At 36.4% G+C, this 24,252-nt stretch overlaps 3 protein-coding genes across 4 annotated transcripts; all 3 read left to right on the top strand.

The window, feature by feature from the left end:
• Positions 1–1,888: 1,888 nt before the first annotated feature.
• On the top strand, positions 1,889–14,294 carry LOC110774939 (AUGMIN subunit 5). Of its 2 annotated transcripts, none has more exons than XM_021979539.2 (10): positions 1,889–2,746; positions 4,504–5,046; positions 5,325–5,466; positions 5,728–5,898; positions 6,335–6,544; positions 10,695–10,880; positions 11,627–11,786; positions 12,195–12,375; positions 12,746–12,878; positions 13,755–14,294. In XM_021979539.2, the coding sequence occupies exons 1-10, from the start codon at positions 2,271–2,273 to the stop codon at positions 13,881–13,883; spliced, it is 2,331 nt and encodes a 776-aa protein (XP_021835231.1). In that variant the 5' UTR covers positions 1,889–2,270; the 3' UTR covers positions 13,884–14,294. The 2 variants fall into 2 exon arrangements, with proteins under 2 accessions (XP_021835231.1, XP_021835230.1); XM_021979538.2 differs by having other exon boundaries at positions 1,890–2,746; positions 12,189–12,375.
• A 3,874-nt stretch (positions 14,295–18,168) lies between these two features.
• LOC110774938 (vegetative cell wall protein gp1) lies at positions 18,169–21,959 on the top strand. Its single transcript, XM_021979537.2, has 2 exons — positions 18,169–18,645; positions 19,357–21,959. The coding sequence occupies exons 1-2, from the start codon at positions 18,468–18,470 to the stop codon at positions 20,331–20,333; spliced, it is 1,155 nt and encodes a 384-aa protein (XP_021835229.1). The 5' UTR covers positions 18,169–18,467; the 3' UTR covers positions 20,334–21,959.
• Positions 21,816–23,041, top strand: LOC110774941 (thioredoxin-like protein Clot). The gene is made up of 3 exons (XM_021979541.2): positions 21,816–21,955; positions 22,198–22,355; positions 22,619–23,041. The coding sequence occupies exons 2-3, from the start codon at positions 22,211–22,213 to the stop codon at positions 22,864–22,866; spliced, it is 393 nt and encodes a 130-aa protein (XP_021835233.1). The 5' UTR covers positions 21,816–21,955; positions 22,198–22,210; the 3' UTR covers positions 22,867–23,041.
• The last annotated feature ends 1,211 nt before the right edge of the window (positions 23,042–24,252 follow it).

The raw sequence follows: 24,252 nt of genomic DNA, 5'->3' as shown, positions 1-24,252 counted from the left end.
CTTGACAAGTTGCTCCATCTTCCAGGTTTCCTTCATTGGTATAAACACTGCCGACTTAGTCAACCTATTTACCACTACCCAAATGGTATCGTTTTCGACTTGGGTAAACAAGTGACAAAGTCCATTGAAATACAGTCCCATTTCCAACTCGGGATTTCTAATGTTTGGACCTTTCCTTGAGGTCTCCTATGCTCTATCTTGACCGTCTGACAAGTCAAGCATCTGGCCACAAATTCAGCTACTTCATTTTTCATCCTTGGCCACCAATAGACCTTCTTCAGATCCTTATATAGAAAGGAGAAAGATCTGATCATATTTATTTTGGCTGATATTCCCACTTTGAAATTATTCCAAGTTCCAACTTCAAGGAACACCAAGTAGCATGACAAGGACAACCTACTCCATAGCACAATATTATGTCATGCCTGCTAATTATTGCAAACAGGCTCTTTTTGCCGATGTCTTATCACTGCAAAATGGTTGTTTTAATACATCCTTGATTATGGAGACAACTAGCTTAAATACTTTGTACTCAATATCTAATATATCCTACAAAGTTATTAGTTACAAGTTGCAAATTCTTAATTTGGCAGGCCATCTCCCAAGCCACAAGCCTCCCTCAAATCCTCTCACACTTCCTTTTTCGTGGAAAAAATTTAACGTATCTACAAGTTATACCTATTGTATACACAAGTTCTACCTGCTGTATATGCAATTCATACATGATGTATTTGCAATATTAAGAACACAAACATGCCAATCATTAGCAATAACCATACTTACTATTGACGATTGCTTGAATAACACAGGAATATGCATCGAAACGCTAATATGTCTGAAAATCATCATATTCCACAACAAATAAAATTAAACAATTAAAAGATAATTTACACTTATCTATTACGAATTTACCTGATTCCAATCTTATGTTTTGGTGTGTAAGAGTAATGTTGCTACTTCTCTAATTGAATGCTTCTAATTTTTTTATTACTGGAAGACAATTGAGACGAGATATAATATATTCTTCAACTTCAATCATTGTTTCGAAAAGTTTAGGGTTCAAATTATCTCGTTACAAATTTTGAAATCGAAGAACCAAAATTTTAAAGCTTTTTAGGGTCCAAATTGACGAAAATTGAATGAAAGGACTAATGGTTGCGTTAATTTTGCAAGATCAAGAACAAAAATGGCTTAAAATTGCCATAGAATAAAAATATAGAGGGAGGAAGAAGAACATATCGTTCTAAAGGTGGAAGACAGGTTGAATTTGTTTTTCCTTCTTTTTTCCCTCTGTTTTTGGACGTATTGTTGTTAAGGTGGAAGAAAGGCGGGGTTGATGAGGATCGTCGGATTTAATTGATCAAACGACCCAGATTGCTTCTCACGTTTCTCACGCTAAATACCCTTCTCACCTGATAGCTCCCCTATTACCTATCACAAATTCTTATTTACAATGGGTGTACAATAAATATTGTATACCGGAGTAAAAGTTAACTCAAAATGCTTAAAAGTTAAGCTTATATATGTAAAAGTTATGTATTTTTTAGTGATAATTTTTTTAATTTTAGTAAAACTTATTTCTTTAAAATGACAAATAATGTATAAAATTAATCATTTAACCTTTTAAAAAGTTTATCTGTCAACTTTTTTATTATTAATATAAAAGTTAATCAAAACTAGGTTAAAGTTACAAAAAATTGGGTAAAGGTTATCTTGGTGTACAATAAATATATTGTACACCTAGTGCGCGCAAGACCTTTTGATTACCTATTATCCATCAAATAATCATTGTAAATTTTGTAACCATCCAATCTACGGCTTAATTACCTCTAAATTAAAAACATCAACTCTTCCTTCAAAAAAATAAAAATAAAAACATCAACTCTACGCTAGAATTAACAAGACAGTGTACCAATAGCGGGACCTCCATTTTCAAAAAATTCTCCATTTGTGTTCAATTTGTTAAAATTTCATCCAATCCTCAAACTCACAACACACAGACAAACATCCACTCTCTCTCTCTCTCACTCCTCTCATACTCACACTATCATTCAAATCAACTTACAAATTATTCAAGAATCGTCGTCATTTAGCAAATTTCTTCGATTAATCGACATTTGCGTTCGTCAGATCTGTTCTAGGGTTTCAGCTTCTATCCATTTTCGGATTTACCCCCAATTCGAGCATAACTATTACGATCCCTAAAAAATCCAATGATTTCGACGTGAATTGAAATCCTAGGGTTTTTGGTTTTGTGTATTTATTGCAAAATGCAGAGCTCAACGAGCTCGGCAATGGCGGCCCAACCAGAGGCGATACTGGAATGGCTTCAAAAAGAGATGGGATACAGGCCTGTAGGCCCGTACACGGGCCCAAGCAGGGCGGGGCAGGGTCCATCGGCGGATGCAATTAGGAAGGTTTGTAGAGGGAATATGATTCCGGTGTGGAATTTCTTGCTTCAGAGGGTGAAATCGGAGAAGACGGCGGAGACGATTAGAAGGAATATACTAGTTCACGGAGGAGGTGATAGTGGTGGTGGTGGAAAGGGCAAGGATGTTGGGAAGAGAAGGGAGAAAGAGAGAGGGAAATCGGAGGCTTTGCAGGAGAGGGAGGCTGCCGAGAAGGAGGTGGAGAGGTTGAGGCAGATTCTTAGGAGGCAGAGGAAAGAATTGAAGGCTAAAATGTTGGAGGTTTCGAGGGAGGAAGCTGAGAGGAAGCGTATGCTTGATGATCGCGGAAATCTCAGGTTTAGCTTGCTATTTATTTGCAGTGAAGTTAGTTATAGAGTGCTTGTTTTATTTTGTTACTTGTTGAGTTTGGCATTTGGTAGAGTGGTAATATGATAGTTTTTCTGTTAGGAAATGTAGGCCTGGTGGCATGGTTATAAGTTCTATGATGTTTTGAGAATTATTGCGGGTGGTATTTTTTTCGTTTTGATACAATGCTTTAGTTGCACTCTTTGGCCGTGGTATGACTATGTTAAGGTACAATTTCATATCAGGAAGTGGATGACCGTGTTTATGTTTTTCAATATTATGAGAATTGTTATTGAAGGTATTGCTTTTGATACAATGCTACCTTCGGAGCGAACTTAGTTTGAAAATTGTAGTTTTGTACACTACTTTGGAATCTGATGGAAGTTGTCACATTTCTAAAGTAGAATTATGCTTGGATATTCCATGATACCCCCATTTGAAGTGAATGAGGGTGAGAAGGTAGAAAGGACACAACCATCACCTGGTTATTTCATAACTGTATTTACATGAGTTGGGACTTGGGACTATGTGAACAAGTGATAACTAGTTTCGTACGGAGGGACTGATAATGAACTGTCTGGATTTGGTGCGGTGGGTATCAGAAAATAGATTGTGTGTATGTCTGTGTGCATGCGTGCGTGCATGTGTGTGTGTGTGTGTGTGGGGTGGGGGGGGGGGCTGCTGTAATGAGTTTCTTTAACTATGGAGGAGGATTACGTGTAGGTGGACTTGGAGAGGTGGACATAGTTGCTGTAGCTGAACTTTATCTAGTGTTGAGGCCCTTGAGGGTTTGACGTTTGGTACTTTGAATAGGAAGGTAGTGATTGAATATTTACATTCGGCCCTGTTCTTGCCATTTGCTAAGAGCCACGTTTGGGGCATCGGGGTATTAACTATATGTTCATATATGAAGAGTCAATCATTCTAGACACTCGTTTAAATTTGGCCTTCCTCGTCCTAAGGCGTTCCTTTCAAATAGAGGGATTCTTCTGGCAAGACTCAATATCTAATTGCTATTTTAGCGTTGGAAGTAGAAATTCTAAAGAACTACTCAAACTTGACTGCACATCTGATATGCAGCCTTGACATTTCGTAAAAACTGTGGATGATCATAAATACACAGTACCCTAGAGGGAGCTCCATTATAGTTGCATTACTGCACCTTGTGGCCTCCACAGTGATAAGGTACCAATGCTGTCTTAGGAAGCATTGTCTTTAGTCTATTATCAGATAGCTAACGATGGTTGCAATGGAAGTTTTCCTGTATCAACAATGCTGTTGCAACTTATTATCTTGGGCCTTTGTACTGCGGTAGTGGCTTGGGAGCCTGCAGCATCAGCTAAAGGCTTATATGTTCGAGCTATTCTAGGTTAAGACAGGTGTACATTGAGACAGGGGGACTTTTATGATTGTCCTTTATGCGCAGGTGTGAGTTTTAAGAAATATGGGTTGGTTTTAAAGAGAAATGTGGTTACTTTGATATCTTTTCTTATACACCTATCTTATCTAGAACTATTGTGTCTCTTTTCCCTCCAATCCCATCTATGGAACCAGTCTATTGTTATTGTGATTGTATTTCTTTGTGACACTAACTATTGAGTCACAGATAAAGATAATCGAAAAATGAAGAGAGAACCCCAAATGTCTACTAATGATCTGTGTAACCTTGAATGAAAACATGAATGTGGGTAATTCTTTTCACCCGAAATATTACTGATTTATTGACGATCTATAAATAATAATGCAGGCATAAGCAGGTTATGTTGGAGACATATGATCAACAATGCGATGAAGCAGCAAAAATATTCGCTGAATATCATAAACGCCTTCGTCATTACGTCAGTCAGGCTAGGAATTCTCAGAGGTCCAGTGTTGATCTCTCTACTGAAGTAGCTAGTACAGTACATGCGAGCAGTGAGAAAGAGTCTGTTTACTCTACTGTTAAGGGAGCCAAAGCTGCTGAAGATGTCATTCTCATTGAAACCACCCGCGAAAGGAACATCAGAAAAGCCTGTGAGTTTCTTGCATTACATACACTTGACAGAATACGCAGCTCTTTTCCTGCTTTTGAAGGAAGTGGTGTGCACTCAAATCCACAGCTAGAAGCTGCTAAGTTGGGATATGATTTTGACGGGGAAATACCTGAAGAAGTTAATATTGTTGTTGGAAATTGCCTAAAAAGTCCACCTTTGTTACTTCAAGCTATTACTGCATATGCTCAGCGGCTGAAGTCATTGATTAGTAGAGAGATAGAGAAAGTTGATGTCAGAGCCGATGCTGAAGCACTCAGGTTCTTGTGATGTTCCCTTAATATCTTTGGTGGCAATTTATTGTTTAATATACTTTTTTACACTTTTGTGCTCTCTAGAATTGGGAAGTTTCTTAAATATTACTGTGTTCATTCCTTGTAATCCTCACATTTGCTTGCAAATGCATTGTTTATCTGATGCCTTGGTACCATAGTATTTTGAAGGCACCCTATACCTACACGAACTTGGAAAAGTAGACATGAATTTTAAGTGAGTTAAGTTTCAATAGTCTTAATGTTAGTCGTGTCCTATTGATCAGGTACAAGTATGAGAACAACCGAGTGATGGATGCTTCATCCCCAGATGCGACATCACCATTAAGCTATCAACTTTATGGTAATGGAAAGATAGGGGCGGATCTACCTTCAAAGGGAAGTGAAAATCAGCTTCTTGAAAGACAGGTTTGGTTCTGCCTGTACTCATGGCCTTTTTTTTTGTTCTTGTTTCTTGTTGCACTTGGACTATGCGGATATGCTGATTAGATTTTCACCTTTTCAATATTCTTTTTCTTTGGAAGTGAGTTTTTAGTGACAATGTGACATGTCAAAATCAGATTCTTTAATTGTTTAGATATTATTTGGTGGTTTCATATATTCTTTTTAGTCAACCTTTTGATTTTGCATGTTTATTTCTTGATGTTTGTCTCTCTTTCATCATCGCAGAAAGCTCATGTTCAACAATTTGTAGCTACAGAGGACGCTCTAAATAAAGCTGCAGAAGCTCGAAGCATCTCTGAGAAGCTTCTAGTACGTCTGCATGGAAGTGATGTTAATTCTCACCTGCCCAATGTTGGAGGAACGTCGCATAATGTTGGGAGTCTCAGACAATTCCAGGTAGTAATCTTGGTTAAGCACCTGATGCAACATTTTCCAAGGCTGTCTTAATTCATCGATTCCCTATTGATTAGCATATTAATATTGCTTCACGTGTTATATAGTGCGTTTAAATAGCCTAGGTGAGTTTATGAGTTGAATTTTCTTGAAGCTTAATAGGTGCATTGATTATTGAGCTGTTTAGTAAGAATGTTGTGTTTTTTTTGCGTTGTTTCTCTCTTCTAAATTTACCTTTTGTTCCTGGTTAGTCATTTTGCTTTCTTATTTTATTTTTGTTACTTTTTTGGGTTGTGATTTGTGAGAACAGGGCTATGCTGACAGATGGGTTTTGTTTTTTCACTCTTGGCTGCATAGGTGCCCTATGAAATTATTGTAGCAAGCTTTTGACTTTAATGGGTGTATGCTAAACGTTTTCCCAAATGTTTCCTTCTTTTAGCTGGAAGTGTGGGTGAAGGAAAGAGAAGCTGCTGGATTGAGGGCAAGTGTAAGTACATTAATGTCTGAGGTGCAGCGATTGAATAAGTTATGCGCTGAGAGGAAAGAAGCTGAAGATTCTTTGAAAAAGAAATGGAAAAAGATTGAGGAGTTTGATTCTCGAAGATCTGAACTTGAATCGATTTACACTGCTCTTCTTGACGCTAATAAGGTAAGTGATCAAGATGGAATCTCTCCTTAATTTCCTATGCCTAATTAGAAAGTCGGAGACTTCTGACATCATTGATTAATAAATTTCACTTAATGCATTTTTTAAGGCATCATGACTTATATTGTATATTATAAACCTTGAACATCATTTCTTTGCTTGGATACTTATGAAGTTATGAGTGTTGTTCATTGTGACCTCTGAGCCGTCTGCTCTTTATGAAACTTATAGTTAGTTTATTACTACTCCCTCCGTCCCGGAATACTCGACCCGGTTTGACCGGCACAGAGTTTAAGGAACTTGAATTGACTTATTTAATTTAATAGGTAATAGTTGATAGTGGGGTATTATTTTAATGTAGTTAGTGGGAGGTGGGTTAAGAGGTGGGGTTGGGGGAGAGTAGGGGTTGAATTTTTAATTATTTTTTGTATGGAGTAGGGGGTAGGTGGGTTAATAGGGTGGAGTGAGAAATAATATAATATTGTTAGAATATTTCCATTTTTAGAAACAGGTCAAGTATTAAGGGACGGCCCGATAAGGAAAACAGGTCAAGTATTCCGGGACGGAGGGAGTAGTTTTTATACCCGTGCGATGCACGGTTTTGTGTTAATATCTTGTTTTGAAACTTAAACTCTATGTTAAATAAGATAAATATATCATATCATGAAATTAAGTACTTTTTGTCATATATCCAATACTTGTTGTTAGGTTACTCTCTTTTGATGATGAGTAATAAAGATTTGGTCTCATACTTGTATCCAAATACAATAGAGCTAATCATAAAAAAGATAAAAATAATCCTTATTTATTAGCGTGATCTTAATTATATTAAAACTAACTAAGCTAAACAACTTTAATAAACAGATGATAATCACATTTGTCAAAAGTATTGAAAATTTGAAACTCTGCACGACTGCACCACGTAGCATGACTTTTAATGTGGTAAAATGCGAGCTAGGCAAAGAGTTCGTGTGGTTGATTTTAGTTTCCCACGGTTGTTTGTGCTTTAGGTTATGTTGTTTTGTTTGATGTAAAACCTACTGCACGCTCATTCATGAACATGATAATTATATTGTTGCGATTTTACTAATTACAACCAACAAATAATTTTTTTTTAAAAGGACGTTTAATGTGGAAAAACAAAATTGTAGGCTTGTAGCACTAAACTCAAATCCTATTGATATGTGATTCGGCTACATATTGATATTTTCGTTGATAAAGTATCACCCCTTATCCAACGAAAATATCAATGTGTGTCAATAAAAATATCAACCCTCACTCTTAATAACATTGATATTCTCTTTTCTTAAAATTTACTCTCGTTTATTGTTTTCCTAAAAAACTTAAACGTTTTGTTGGTGGAATTCACAATACCACCTTATGAGTTTATATACTATGTGATTCATCGGAGTTTACTATCTCAAGAACTCTAACTATTAAAAAGATAAATTTTATTAGCTTACAATATTTGTATTTATCCTTTCTTTTACTATTTATCTCAAGAACTCTAATTATTAAAAAGGATAAATTTAATTATCTTACAAAATTAATTCCAAAATTTATAATTATACAATCCTACGTGGACGCTCTCAATTTTCTTGAAAAAACTCCCCTTTATATATATATTAGATTAGATTGCCTCTGTATTACGTAGTATAATTGTTTACAAAACTAACTTATTCTTGATATCTTTATTCCAGAAATAGCTTGTCCTACATGATTGTTGTGTGGGTTAACCCATCAAGGGGGATTATGGAAGTTGCTCATTTGTTGTAATTACTACTTCCTCTGTTCTTATTTATATGACACAATTGAGTTTTGGACACTATTCACACAAGCTCCTTTTACTTGATTTTGTGGTTTATACTTAAGAAAAAATATAGTCGTGTGGGGTCTTATTAGATTCGTCTCAATAAATATTTTTTAAATATCAACTTTTTATAATTTTTTTTTATCCAAAATTGGAGATATTAATGTTTGAAATCGTGCATTGGCAAACGTGCCTAAATAATTGTGTCATTTAAAAAAGAACGGAGGAAGTATTTTTTTGTGCTTCCAGTCTTGCCTGTACAACTTATCGTATTATGGAAGTTTATCTGTTTGGTACATTAGCATCTAGCTTCTTTCGTGTGTGTGTGAGGAGGGTGGGGGTGTTGCCGTGTTGGTAATGAATATATGATCCTGATCCTGCTCTGTATGCCTTTCTAACTTCATGACATCTTGAAAGCCCAGTCAGAGTAATTTACTTCAGGACATAGCCTTTCCTTAGAGCTCTTAGTCAAGGGGTACATCGGTGCATCCTTACATCAAGTAAAATGGGAAAGTTTAATACCCAAAGTTTCTAAATTTAGAAACTTGCTCATTTGGAAGGTTTGTAATAGAAGTGGCGCTGCAGTTCAGCATTTTATTGTAGCAGCACATGGGCTTTGCATTTCAGAGGACCAACCTATGATCCAGAATTAGAGGAGCTTGCTTCTATAGTTCTATTTCTGACCACTTAGTTTTTGAATAAAAGGACGTGGGCTTGTGGTAGATTCTAGGGTATGGATGGAACTACGGGAGACTCTTTTGACTTCTTGTTTTTTTTTTTCAATCTTAATATTCTATCTTACTCGAATAAAACCACTAAATACCCAGCCTTTCCTTTAGCAAATTTCATTTGGAAGGCCATGTTTACTCTTAAGGTGAGAGCTTTCCTTTGGACACTAGCTTTCGGATAGATATGTTCCATTAGCAAATTAATGATATGCTCCAAAAATGAAGGCCGGGGTGTGCTAGCTAACCTGACAGTTGTTTGCTTTATGGAGCTAGTGAATATAGTTGATATTCCTTCACTGTGAGTTGGCATATCATCTGTGGCGGAGAATTTTTGTGGTGCAGGAAGAGGATTGGGTTAGTCTTCAAAGATAAGAAATTGGTTGGAGATTCGTGTGTTGGGGTTTGGAAGGGCGAAGGAAAATAGGTTGTTGTGGAGAAATGCTTTGATGCCTATCTTGTGATAGTTTATGGGATAAAGTGACTTTTATTTGCGTCATTATGCGGTAAGGTAGCTGGAACGGAATGGTAGAATTTTTAATGGAGCTATTCTTCCTGTGATAGTTTATGGGATAAAGTAGCTTTTATTTGCGTCATTATGCGGTAAGGCGGCTGGGGCATTTAGTCTTTATGCAATTGGGGATACACAAAGGTACTGGGCTAACTTGTAAGTAATTTCTTTCTAGGTTTCCCCTTTGCAAGTTTTAATACGAAGTATAAATTCATGTTTATAAAAAAACTTATTTAGTGCTGGAGGGAGTAGTATATACATCATTTCTGTTGTAAAGCAATCCCACTCATGGGGAAAATTTTGTCCATAAGTAGTTCCTTATGGATCCCTTCATGAGGAAATTCTCCTCGTTTTGTGAGGACATGGAAAACACTCACAAGATGAGGAGAAATATAATTTCCTAATGACTCGGCAGACGTTTCAAACATCATTTTACATACTTTATATTGCTTTTTTCACAAAATAAATTTATGAAAAAATTATTTTTGTATCAATGGCCATGCTTTTTAACTATAAAATGACATCCATTTTAATACATATATATATGTATGTATTTTTTTATTTTTTTTAATTACTCCATTTTGCTATATTTTGAACAATTTTAAATTTTACTCTTTTAATATTTTGTTTGATGGGAAATAGTAGAAAGTGAATTAGGGAGTGATGAGACGTTTTCTGTTCCCTCATGAGTGTGATAAAATTTTGGAAAAAACAAATTCCCCATGAGAAGAGTTGATAGGGAGAAGGGATCAACTGGGCTCATGGAGAAAATTTCGCATGGCATTGCTCTAAGGTTATTTTATTGCTCTAAGGTTATTTACTCTTACCTTATTTGCTGTGAGATTTCAAAGCCTTTACATTATTCAATGCTCTTTTAAGGTTGTATAGAAAACATAAATACTTGGGTACTTGTTGGACCAAAATGGTTACATAAAAGACTAGCAATTTAAATTCTTTGGATTATGGTTTCAGCTGTCTTTATTTTATGGATATTTTGGCAAATTTATATAAGATGGCCTGTATTCAGGGCCTTTGTCAAGCATACTCAATTGTCTGTTGACATACTACTTTTCTTACCCTTATCGTGATCTTCTTCTATTTTTCCAGGCTGCTGCTGCATTTTGGAGTCAACAGCCATTGGTTGCCCGCGAATTTGCTTCAAGTACTATCATTCCAGCTTCTACAGTTGTGATAGATTTATCGAATAGTGCAAAGGATCTAATTGAAAAAGAAGTTTCATCGTTCCTGCAAAGTCCCGATAATAGTCTTTACATGCTGCCAGCAAGTCCACAGGTACAAAACTGATCTGTTATACTAAGTACTTTTTTTTTCTTCTCTAGTCTTTGGTTTTGTCATTGATCAAGCCAGTGGAGCATATTGAATAGCATTTGTGTGACAGTAGTTGCAATGGGCTACCTTGAGTATATGAGCTGAACATGAGAGAAAGGATGAGAGTTTCGAATTTGGTTTACTCCTGTCATTCTCCTCTTTTCTAGTTATCTTTATCTTTTAGCGGCAGGGGGGGGGGTGTAAGTTGGTGGTGGGGTATTGATTGATGTAAGCTTTATGGCTCTCAAGCAGCAGTCAATCTAGGATAAATGGAGCTAGTTTTGGTTGGTATTGTTGCAAACAAATATCGAATCCAAGCACAGGAATGATGTTTATGAAGAATCTCCTAAAGATTTCCTATTTTGCCAATATTCTTTCTATTGTTAGCTTCCTTGTAGTATTTCATTGTATTGTGGAATGTAGATAAGGGAGAAATGGGGAAAAGTACTAGCATTGCTTTGCAGCTTCACTGGGCTACTTATCTCGAGTTTATGAGCTATGTCATTCACTCCATTTCGACGTTTATAGACATAGTTTCACCTGCCCAAATGACTTGCTTCTCTCTCTTTAGTAACCTACAAAAGTAATTGATATACGGAGTACAAAATTTAGGAAGGTGGTCAAGGTGTCATTGTAGGATTTTCTTAATGATGTGGCATTTGAATTTCCTGTTTTGATTAGTTTACCTATAACTTTTTTTTATTCAATAGGCTCTCCTGGAGTCCATGGGTGTTAATGGGTCGACGGGGCCAGATGCCCTAGCTGCTGTGGAGAAAAGTGCCGCTTTATTGACGGCAAGAGCTGGTGCAAGGGATCCATCTGCAATTCCTTCAATCTGTCGCATTTCTGCTGCTCTTCATTATCCTTCTGGTAAGGTTCAGTTGCTTAATAAGACAACAACAACAACAACAATAACAAAGCCTTAGTCCCAAAAGATTTGGGGTCGGCTAACATGAATCGTCATAGGAGATCGTCATAGGAGATCGTCATTGTGACCAATCAAACAAGAAAGGAGCGGGAAGTTAAAAGAATAAACAAGAGGGAGAAAGTGAAATTAATGAAAGGAAGAAAAAGAATAAACAAGGAAGAGGGTGAAATCGTTCAGTTACTAATACCTGGCATAAAATGCTTAGAAGAAACAGGAAGAACTTTGTAACTGGTGGAGTATGGTGTTTAGTCATTAATATTCTGTGAAAACTGTTTCTCTTTAATTTGCACTTTAAATCTGTCCTTCTCTAGGCTATGTAATGAATAAATTATTTTGTGGTGAAGGATCAGATGATGGTTTGGCATCAGTATTAAAAGCCTTGGAATTCTCTCTAAAACTACGGGGTTCTGAGGCCTGTGTGCTGGAGGACTTAGCTAAGGCAATCAATTTGGTTCATAGTCGAAGAAACCTTGTTGAAAGTGGTCGTACAGTGTTAAACCATGCTCACCATGCACAGCAGGAATATGAAAGGTAAATTCCTTTTTTTAGTTCACAGTAGGACTCTTGGTCTCTTGCTTATTGTTTGTTTATGCATTGGTGTGCTATTACGTCAGAGTCCATTGTCTCTTTCTAATGATGGTATCATTTTTCCTTTGAAGCGTTGCAAGGAATTTTTTATACTTTCCTTTGTATTCTTGGGGTTCTGAATTCATTAATTTTCTTACAAGATAAGCTACTAGACTGTTGGAGGCTTTATCTTTGGCATTCATTTGGTAGACAACCATTTATGATTTTGATGAGATGATATGAATTGCTTTTTCTGTGGCCACTCCGCCCTTTGTCAGGTTATCTTAGGGTATGTACCATTCACAAATTAACATTTTCTAACTGAATTTGGCAGAACTACAAGGTACTGTCTTTCGTTGGCCTCTGAACAAGAAAGAACTGTGGTTGAAGAATGGTTGCCTGAGCTCAGAAATGCTGTACTAAATGCTCAGAAGAGCCTGGAAGATTGTAAATACGTCAGGGGTTTGGTAAGTAATTGCTGTGCATCAAGCAGAAGTCATTTGTTAGTTCTGTGTCTGCATGTAATTAGAGCGTATAAGATAATATACACCCTCCATGCCTAAATAAAATGCAATTTTCTCTATTTTGGACTTCCTGTTTTTCAGGGAGAATAAGATTTTATCTGTTTTTGTTCCATCTCTTGTAAGAGTTTATCTTGAACCTCATGCCACTTAGTAAGGGGCATTGTCTTGTTTGTGAAGTTGCATGTTTAGATTGGTAATGGTTGGTTGTGACATGGAGTTGGTTTCTTAGCATTATTGGTCTAACTCTTACAATCAAATGAAATGTATGGTGAATCTGTTTAATAATCATATCGTCATATAGATATAAAGGGGCTGTTCAGTTTCCCTTGTAATTCCCTGGAATTTGACAATCGGGATTGTTTTCGAAGCACTTCATAGGCAATTTCAGGAATGAAAAACTTTGCTATTTGGAATTACACAATTTAAACATTGACTTGGTTTGGGTTCAAGGGTGTAGATTTTTTGTTGTTTTTGGTTTGTCTTTTACTTTAGTCAACATGAATGTTCTCGTCATTGGAAGTAGGATTGTTTTTTCTGATTTGATCGAAGAGGGGTGTCTAATGTGCTCTGTATTAACTATTCATACAACAATATTCTGGGTGCAACATAAGAATCATACTTTTATTGTATAGAAGTAGTAATATTAGTAGTTAAAAAAAAGAAAATTATTTCATAGATTAATAATCATTATTGTCAAGAATGTAAGGTGGAAAGACGCAATCGTTTGCAAGGAAGACCCCTACTTTCAACCCATGTTTGTCTGATCTATGTTGGTAGCCTGTTGGTTTCTGTTTTAACAAACTTTTATGTGTTCTGCAGCTTGATGAGTGGTGGGAGCAACCAGCCTCAACTGTTGTTGACTGGGTTGCAGTTGATGGTCAAAACGTAGGTGCTTGGCTTAATCATGTGAAGCAGCTTCTTGCATTTTATGACAAGGAACTATTGTAGGCTGTGAGCATCCTCAGTGGACCAACTTATTAAATTTTCTTCTCCATTTGACCACTTGTAAATCTCAAGTTTTTGGCTGAGAAGGTGGCTCGAAGCTTCGAACTATCAGGTTTTGGCCAGGTATACCAGATTTTAGGATCATGGAGACAGTTGGAAGATCATCTCATTCCAAATTAGAGGTACAGGACATATCTCCCACCCACGCTCTTTGTACAGCAGCTTATTCTCTTGTATAAACTTATGTATCGGTTCTTACATTGGGTTTCCGTGCCACTAGAAGGGCAGTGTATCTTTCGCCTAACTTCTCTATTGTAGGAAAGCAGTCTGTGTGATTTATAATGTAAAGAATTCTACTTGTAGACCTCATTTAATTCTAATGCTAATGGAATGCCATTCTTTTTGTATTTGTTACCATCATCAGAATAATTTTTCTCTCTTTAATGTGAGTCATAACTCCATGGCAAACCTTTATCCCTGCAAAGTATCTTTTGTAAGCTATTACTATTGACATCAATGCTGGAGGAATCCTGTGATGAGCAACTCATCTTTCGTTGTTTACCAGAGGAATTTACAGCTGTTGCTCCTGTGAAGAACATGACAATAGCTGAACCAGACGACATCAGTTGCAAGCTTTTCAAGAACAGGTAATTTACTACTAGTTTGTAAAGGTTATTCTAAATTCTGTTTTTAGTTACAGACTGTCCTGGATTTCATTAGTACTAATATGTGTACTGTTAGAACGTAAGACATTAAATCCTATCTACCACCTAACAAGTAACAATGCATTGCATCTAGACAGGGAGAAAGTAAAGGTTTATCTCGACGAATATGCAAAAGTGGCCTGGTATGAACAGATCAAACAGAACGACAGACGATATTTAGATTTAGAACATGTTAAGAATGCAGTCTTTTTTGTACGTGTCAAATCTGTACCGTGCTAGGTCGTCTGATGTATCTGGTGTTCCATGGGTATTAACTTGGGGCTCTTATTTAGAACTGAGGTAGCCACACAACTACAAGTCTTATCTTGCTCCCGCCTTCATGCTGGTAAGGTGTTCTTAGAACTACAAGTCTAGAACTGCATCACATGGCTCCATCATTTGGCCTTTTGCATCTGTAGGGCTCAAAAAATATGAACTACCATTTTCTCCATTGGTGTCCTAGGACATCATGTTTTGTTGTGAACTTGTGATGCAACCTAAGGGAGAAAGTCTTAGACTATACTAGGTTTAGTCTTTAAAACCTATACTAACAATAAAACAATAATATATGTGTTTTCTACAATGGTTGCACCTTCATTTGGTATCAAACAACATACGGAGTAGTTCATTAGTTTGATAAAAGTAGGTTGGTTGTATTTTGTCATTTGGTACCAAACAACATAGTTCATTAGTTTGATAAAAGCAGGGTGGTTGCATTTTGTCATTTGATACTAAACAACATAATTTGATAATCACAAGTCAACGTGATTGCATTTTTATTTGGTACCAAATAACATAGTTTGATACACAAAAATCAAAGGTAACTGTTTTTTGGTGGGCCGAACTCATTTTATTAATTATACCCATTTTACCCTTAGTATAAGTTTTAAGGACTATATCCAGTATAGTCTTAGAAAACCTCAACCTGAGGTAGCCACTTCAAGATACAATATCTATGCTACCTTCTGTCCACTCTAACATTTGCGACTCACATTATTGGAACAAAAGGTGGTCCAGATTTTAACATATTCTCTGTTAATGTTATACTTCGTACGTAGTAAATAAGTTGGGGCTGTCTTCTCTTCTCTCGTGTTAGAATGAAGTAGTCGTATAAATCCAAGACGATAAATTATACTATATACTTCGTATACTACTGCAACATTTTTTTTACACGTATTTCTACAAGTTTATTTTAATATTAATATCTCTAATTATTTATAATACAAATATATACGACGTAAATCTTTACTAGTGATGATTTGGACTTTGTAACAAGAGGATATTATTAATATTGCACAGAAGATTTTGTTTGTAATTACGAGTATTAGTTATCACATCATTTGAAGTATTCAATCATTTTATGATGAGAGACAAGCGTCTGTTGTTTTATTTGTATTATATTGACAAACTTGACGGTATTTAGATAATGATTGATCAAATAATGGATTTATATAGTTAATCTCAATGACCAAACTAAACGAATATTCACGAACCAAAGGAAAAAACCACAATCAAATAAAAGAGCAGACATACGAGTACGTAAAATGGTAGTGTCGTGAGGTGCCAGCAGAATCAACCCGTGATTTGTGAGATAAGGTGGGGGAACTTTTCTGGACAACCCGTGAGCTATGGAATTGGAACTTGCAAGAGCCCTTTTCACTTCATCGCCATTTTTTTTGCAAGATCATTATTCTTATTTAAGGAATAAGTGATGCTTACCTTTATTATTTTTTATTTTTTAATTATTTTTTTTTTAAATGTAAAACTATAAGTTTTTTTGGTCGCTCGTTCATAGGGTGGGGTTATCCCTCAGACTCATTCTCAGTCTTCAAACTCTGCCACATCAATTTTTCACTAACTTTTTTATTATTCAGATTCACACAAGACTCTCCCTATTTTTTACACATCATACCTATTTGATTTGGTTGAGAAAAAGTGAAGTGGATCTTGGATTTTCAAACTCACTTCAAGACTTGTTGTAGTCTTTTACCCTATTATCTCAAAACTTAGACTCGAAACTCACCTCAAGACTCACCTTAAGACTTGGGATAAACTCATCTTTATTGTATACTTCATACGAAGTACTCCGTATATGATAAGGACTTAGTAGTATATTTTTGCTTGCATAAAGTCCAACTCTTGCATTATTTTCTTGAGGAATATATAATGCCAACAATCTTGCATAGTTGCAATATACATCTTACAATATTTGCTTTAGGAATAATGTCACATTAAATTGTCTCAAAAACTACACTAACAAAATTTGAGCCACACAATTTCTATAAGAAAACAATAAAAACAACTTATCCAACATTTTCTTGTCCTACCAGCGGTGCATATTTAGTTACATTGTTGTATATGCACCCTGCATCCTTTAACCAAACTAATGAAGAAAAATGGAAAAGATATTTTCGGGAAATTATTTTCCATCAAATCAGAGAAACCCCTCATAATTACCCATATAAAATTGGTGACGCTTGAGATATGAATTCAGAATCATACAAATAGACAGATAAGTAGTATGCTGTAAACACTGAATACAAGAAATTTTTACGTAACTAAATGCCACAGAAATTGAAACTAAGTTTTTGTTTCATTTGCAAAAACAAATGAAGAGGATAAGAACCAACTGTAATTTCTGATGCCAATTTCACTCATCTTAAAATGGAGTCTTATCCACCTTGTATTTTCTATTTTATTCTATCCTCGAATTGTACGAGTGTTTTATTTAACATATTGCAAATTACACAAAAACCTAAATGTTTAGGCTTCAGGGGGGTGATACGTTACGTAAGATCAGGATGAACAATAATAAGCTCAAGGGAATTACATTTACATCTCCAAGACTTCAACCAATAAATCATATCTTCATCCAAAAAATTAAATATATTTCAATTTAAGTCATGCCATTTTAGTTATATTTCTGCACTGCAACTTCAACTAGAAATCCAAGAGCTGTACAACAGTAATTAACAAATGCGTTATGAATGACTAGTGAAAATAGTACTTCTAATTTGTTCTGTGATAAATAAAGGAAATTTAAACAAAACATATCTTTTCGCGTTAACACAGAAAACGGAGTACCATTTTGAGACCTTTGTTTAACTTGTCCTAACCTTGGAAATACTCCGGTCATGATAAGGATTCGTCATTATTTTACTACGATAACTTTTACAATAATTGTCACCTTCTCATCCTCTCTTAATTTCCCGCTTACTCTTTTAAGCAAGGTTATGTTAAGAATTATAGCCATAGCATATATAACTACAACTTTGAAATTGTGACAAATTTCCGGACATAGTATAAAATTACCATTACCGGGCGGGTGGAGTAGATATTAGATAATACTGTGTGCCTTTGTGGTTTTTGTGTAATTAGTATGGAAGGTGCAACTAGAAAAATCAGTTACTCTAATCACTCTATTTATTGCTCTAATCCTACTAGTGCGGCTTAATTAATCCACAAGTCAAAGCTCATGAAATGTGTGGTTGCTCAACTTATCTCGTGAACCAACTGGGATTACAACCTATTTCATTACATACCACCAATAAAAGAACTACTAACTTTCAGTAAAATTTATCATGGTAAAACCTCCAGAAAAAATAAAAAAAAGGGGGCATGATTTGCTGTAACATTAACAGCATCTAGTTTGTAGTTGACTGGCCTCAGCATGAATGACATAAATAAAAGACACTTTTATCATTCTCTATAAGTTAAAGAAGTTATCCTCTGAAACTTACATACCATCAAAAGCTAGCCTTAGCTAGTACTCAGTATATAATACTATAAGCTAAGCATAGGGAATAATATAACTCTGTTTCAAACTTATTTCGGAAGCTCTAGATTATCATTTTTGGTATAAGTTTCAGAAGAAGTTGTTTAAATGATGGGAGGGTTCAGAAACTGTTGGCCTTTGTCTTTGGTAATATTCATTCTCTCTGTCTCTTGCTGCACAGCAAGGCATCATCATCAGAAGCATTCTGCAGTCATAGTTGGCGCTGTTTTTTGTGACACTTGTTTCCAAGATGACCTTTCTAAAGCCGGCAGCCATCACATCCCAGGTTCATTTTTCTTTTCTTACTTATCCCCCCTAAGCTAGATGTGTGCACTCTTCATAGCTACAACTCTGTTATTTCTCAGACATGTTAACGAAGCCTTAAACCAAGTCTAACTACAATTTGCTTGTTAAAGGTATTTACTAATTATTACTTGGGACATTTCGTCCCCTGTTAGTTTATGACATAGTTAGGCAGATAGACTAATCCGTCTGTTTTTGAGGTAGACACTAGACAGACAGTATTTGAGTAGGGTTGTTAGAAAAACTATGTTAATCGCTAGTTTTTCTTCTAGTTTAAATGTTAAGCTTGTGTGTCAGGGATTTGTTATAACCCAAAAGAATGCAAGACTTCATAGCCTGGTCAAGTTCTAGTGCTTTGTTCATTTACCTGTCTCTCTATTTCATGTTCAGCATTCATAATTGAGGCTCCTTTGATTAGGGTGTATTCCTAGGGAGGTACAAAGAACTCCAATGTTGATGTGTTGATACTTTCTTTTTGGTAATTGAGGACAAAACAATGTGTTTGAATGCAATGAACTGTTGTTCGAGTAATATGGGCTAGAGTAGACAGATGTATTATTAGGTAATAAGCAGCCAAATCAGACTAAGTGTGTGTATACAGCTCTTCCTACAGTTTTTTTTGTTTCTATCCCATTCATTAACCTAAAGATAAAAACACAAACCTGCAGTAATTTCTGAAATTTGGTATTATCAGGTGCAACTGTTGCAGTAGAATGTGCACAAGGGAGCTCAAGGCCAGCATTTTACCAAGAGGCGAAAACAGATCAACAAGGGAATTTTAAGGTGCAACTACCCTTCTCAATCAGCAAACATGTCAAAAAGATTGAAGGATGTACTGTAAAACTGGTTAAGAGCAGTGACCCATACTGTGCTGTGGCCTCAACTGCTACTTCATCACCGATTCATCTCAAGAATAGAAAGGGAAAGAAGCACATCTTTTCTGCTGGTTTCTTCTCTTTCAAGCCCCTAAAACAACCTGGTTTGTGTAGCCAACAACGTTCTCAGTTGAATTCTCTTCAAGACTTTCTAAACCCTCTAAACCCAACTCTTCCAACGACACCAAACCCTCAAATTCCAACACTTCCTACCCCAAACCCTCCAACATCAACTAACCCATACACACCTATTATGCCAAATTTGCCTAACCTTCCACCACTTCCATCTCTCCCACCACTTCCTAAACTTCCTTCCCTCCCATTATTACCGCCTTTCCCATCAACAAATCCAGATGCATCACTAGGGTCTTACAAGGACAGTAAGGTGGGGAATGGTTTACTGACTCAACCACAACAGTTTTTCCCACCAATTATTCCACCCGTTTTTGCTCCACCACAAGGTCCTATCCCATTGCCACCTAACCCACTTCAGCCAGCACCTCTTTTGCCGAACCCCTTCCAACCCCCGCCTTCACCACTCATCCCCAATCCATTTCAGCCACCTACCCCACCTCCAAGTTTATTGCCTCCTATACCTCCTTTGCCCACTCTGCCACTAGTTCCTGGATTAACTCCTGTACCCTCACCCCCACCTCCTGCATCTTTGTTTCCGTTCCCTCCGATTTTCCCATTTCCAGGCACACCCTCACCTCCTGCATCTTCATTCCCCTTCCCTCGTATGCCACCACTCTTTCCTGGCTTTCCTCCAGCTAAGGGCAAGAAAGTGAACCCTTGAAGAGAAACTAGTTAGCTACCATGTACAATTCTTCTTGTAATCAGTAACCACCTACTAGTATCATTTCCATCCTTCCTTTCATTCACCTGCTTACTTTGTTTAGTTATTACTTAAACAGCAAGGGAAAACAAAAAAGATTCAGCCTTCTCCATATATATAGTAAGACTGTAATTTGTTTTCTTATTGAGGTTATGTGTAATGTGTCCATCTTTCATGCTTGTATTGTGTTGCTTAAGGATCTCACCATACAAAAAAAAGATGCAGATGATGATCATCTACCTTGTCAAACTTTTATGTCAAAGTACTATAGTCTTGGTTGTATTTGATTTCCTGCAACTCTGCAAGGTATAAACCGGCTGTATAATACTCCATACAAATCACTAATCCCTTTGATCCCTGCTGCTCGGACTCAGGAGTTCTTAGCGTTACCTAAGAAAAACCACATAATATCATTTGATTTCCTCAATTGACCAACAATGGTCCTTAAATCATTTGTGTCCAATGATTTATTCTTGACAGTATAACAGATTGTGGTTATACTCCTGCTCCATTCCAAAAACATTATGCATATATGAGTGTAAGATAACAGATGCCCTGTCAAAATTGGGGTTGATGATCCAAACCCAATGCAAAGTGGTGATGGAAGAGAGCGCACCACGCCTCGCCTTAGGCTTAGTTTTGGAACAAATGTAAGTCTCACGATGAATGTCAATGTTTGCCATTGCAATGATTTCAAAAAGTAAATGTGTCCTTTTCTCCTGTTAATTGTCTGTATTGAGCTGTAACAAATTGTGCCCTTCTCTTCCCTTTGAGGCTTCATTTGTTCTTTAAGATCAGGCTTCTAAGCTAGGGACTACGCCCTAAGGGGCCGGTTAATAGGCATCAAGGCTCCCATTTGTACATTCAACAAACACCGCAACTGTAGACAATCTCGAGTAATCAAAGTGCATTCTTTCGAACTGAACATACTTTTATTAGGGAGTTTTTCACCAAGCAAGAAGTGAACGGATTATGCAACTTGGTGGTACTGCCAAAGGAAATGGAACTTATTAGGTACTATGTAGTCTTTTTCTTTAAAAAAAATGAACATATTAGATACTTGTTCACAAAAGTTGAACTTATATTTATATATTATTAGGCAGTTTCTGAAAGAAGTTTATTCCTTCGAAACGTGGAGTATCGCATTCTCAACCATTACAACTTACAAATATAGTGAGTGTACTGAAATCTATCCATTCAGAACTCGTCCTGAATCCGGAGTAGCCCTAAAGATGAATCGGGTAGTACACTAAAAAACAAATATAGTGAGTGTTACAAACCATTGCTAGCCATATCACCGGGGAAGTCCTATAGCCAAATTAGCTTTTGGGCTGGTATTTTCCTTGTGTTGGGTTGTTCCGATACTTCCTAACCATCTTATTACCGGACCCACACAAAAAAGGGTTAACTACCGTGTTCATATCAGCGGGAGAGAACAGAAAACCACAAGCTAGAATTGGATTCCTGTGTAATTGTGGTGAGAAGAGAATACTATATTCATCTTTTAGGGTTTATTTCAAAAGAGAGAACAATTAATTTGGGAATTCCACCCAATTATCCGATCATTTCTGGATTTGTTTGAGGTAATGCTACTTCATATACCTTTTTCACATTTTCATCTTTTATTAGTAAAATTTTAGTGAACATAACAGTTTAGAATTAATTCTCTTTAAATTTAGTGGTTTTTGTTCGTCGATGTCTGTAAATTAATGGAATTGATCGATTCCAAAAGTATTAGGGTTCTTGTTCGTGTGAATTGATTGAAATTCTCAAATTCAAATTATATACAGTACCATATTCTGATTTATTTAGAGAATATTATTAGGAAAAAAACAAAGATGGGGTTGAAGATAATGGATGCTACAGTAGCAAGTTTCAATGATGTATTCAGGAAATTTAGAGAGGAAGCTGCAAATAACAAAGCTAACCTCATCCTCTTCTTGGCTGACAATGAACCTTCTACTTCTCTCAGCTGGTGTCCTGGTAACTCCCTGTTTTTTCTCTATTTTGCTTCGTTTTTCTTAATTGCTTTTTGATTCTTCACTTTAATGTTGATGCTGTATACGGAGTATTAAGTAATGGTTACACTTGTATGTTAAGTCTCCGATGCACATCTTTGATCATTATTACAAAGTACGGAATGTTTAATTTGGTGTACCTATTTAAAAGATATGAATATGAATATGAATATGAATGTGAATGTGAATGTGATTGTTGGATGAAAAATGGTGTGCCACTAAGTGCAGATTGTGTGAGAGCTGAACCAGTTATATATAAGAAGTTGGAAGAGTGTGGAGAAAATGTGGCGCTTTTGCGAGCTTATGTGGGTGATCGACCAACTTGGAGGACCCCTGTGCACCCTTGGAGGGTAGATTCTAAGTTTCAGCTTAAGGGTGTTCCCACCCTTATTCGCTGGGAAAATGATGATGTTGCTGCGCGTCTTGAAGACCATGAAGCGCACATTGAATCAAAGATCAGTACCCTTCTTGCTTAGATGCAGAATTAGTAGGCAGATGCCTCCCTAAAACTGAAATAATAAATTTGCTTAGATGGTTGGTTGTACCTGCGCCTGGGTAGTAGTGTACACTGTTTGGTGTTCTAACATTAGAAACATTTTATCCCAAGTAAGGTTGTTACTTGCTAATAAATTTTCAGAGGTTTACATTTTATCCTACCTGGTTATATTGAATGCTAAAGTAGTAGTGTTAAACTAGTTTGTCATTGCTAGAGTTGTGTATATGATTTGATCATGTTCTGAATGGTAAAAGATCATGCTTATGTAGCTCATGGTTTATCCATGTTTCTAAATGCAAATAGGGTTAGAACTTTACTAGGTAAGCTGTCTTATGTTGCTAAAGCATGGGGAAGGGCTGATATAGCATTACTCTAATTAATAGTCTTGGGCTCTATTGAATCCTTGGGTGACAGAGTGTAGCATCATACAAAGGGTGTAGGTTCCTTAATTGGGTGTCAATCATACATACTTGATACTTGTAAAGTTGTACATGTAGGTCTTGCAGATTGAGATTAGCATAAAAATATTTAGGGTACAGTTGCTCTTTTTCCATCGTTAGTAGTGTACTAGGAACTTTTTTATTTACAGGTTATCCGAAAATTTTGATTCAGGCTTGTCTTATCTTCTTCAGTCTTCTATATTTCTAACGCAGTCTTTGAATGATGAATTTATTTGAATCACAGAAAAAATTGTTGGAATCTTTCGACTGTATGTTTGTATGTACGCTTACTACAATAGGTGAACTTTTTCCCTGTTTTTCTACAAACAGTCTTGCAAATTCAGTGCATGGTTATATGTTTTGAGCTTGACTTGGACTTACTTCGTATTTGGTTTGAGCTTGCTTAATAATAATAATACGGATTTTTCATGAAATGCCCCTGAGGTTTATCTTAATGCACCAAATACCCTTAAACTTTCCAGAATGCACCAAATACCCCCGAGGTTTAGTATAAATACACAAAATATCCAAAATGACTATTTTCCGTTAACTCCGTTAACTTATCCGTTAACTTTAACTTTAATTTAATTTTTATTTTTTCTCTTTCCCTTTTAATTTCTTATTTTTTATTTTTTGTTTTTTTCTCTCTCCCCTTCCTTCTTCCCTGTCTTCCATGGCAGCCCTTCTCTTCATCACCACCACCACACACACCACCCTGCTAACCCCTTCTCTTCCTCACCACCACCCCACACCGCCACCGACACCAGCCTGTTCCACGGCAGATAAGCACATCGATTTTCCTCTCTCTTCAAAATCCAGATCCCAAAAAAATTGATCCCCAAATCAGCAATCTAGTCGCAATTATCGTAACGGAGGGGGAAGTGGGGGGTGGGCAACGACGCCGGTGAGGAAGGGGGAGTGGGGTT

This window comes from Spinacia oleracea, chromosome 1 (assembly GCF_020520425.1).
Source record: "Spinacia oleracea cultivar Varoflay chromosome 1, BTI_SOV_V1, whole genome shotgun sequence".
Lineage (NCBI taxonomy): Eukaryota > Viridiplantae > Streptophyta > Magnoliopsida > Caryophyllales > Amaranthaceae > Spinacia > Spinacia oleracea.
Note: the sequence above shows the minus strand (reverse complement) of the source record. Positions and strands in the feature narration are given on the sequence as shown.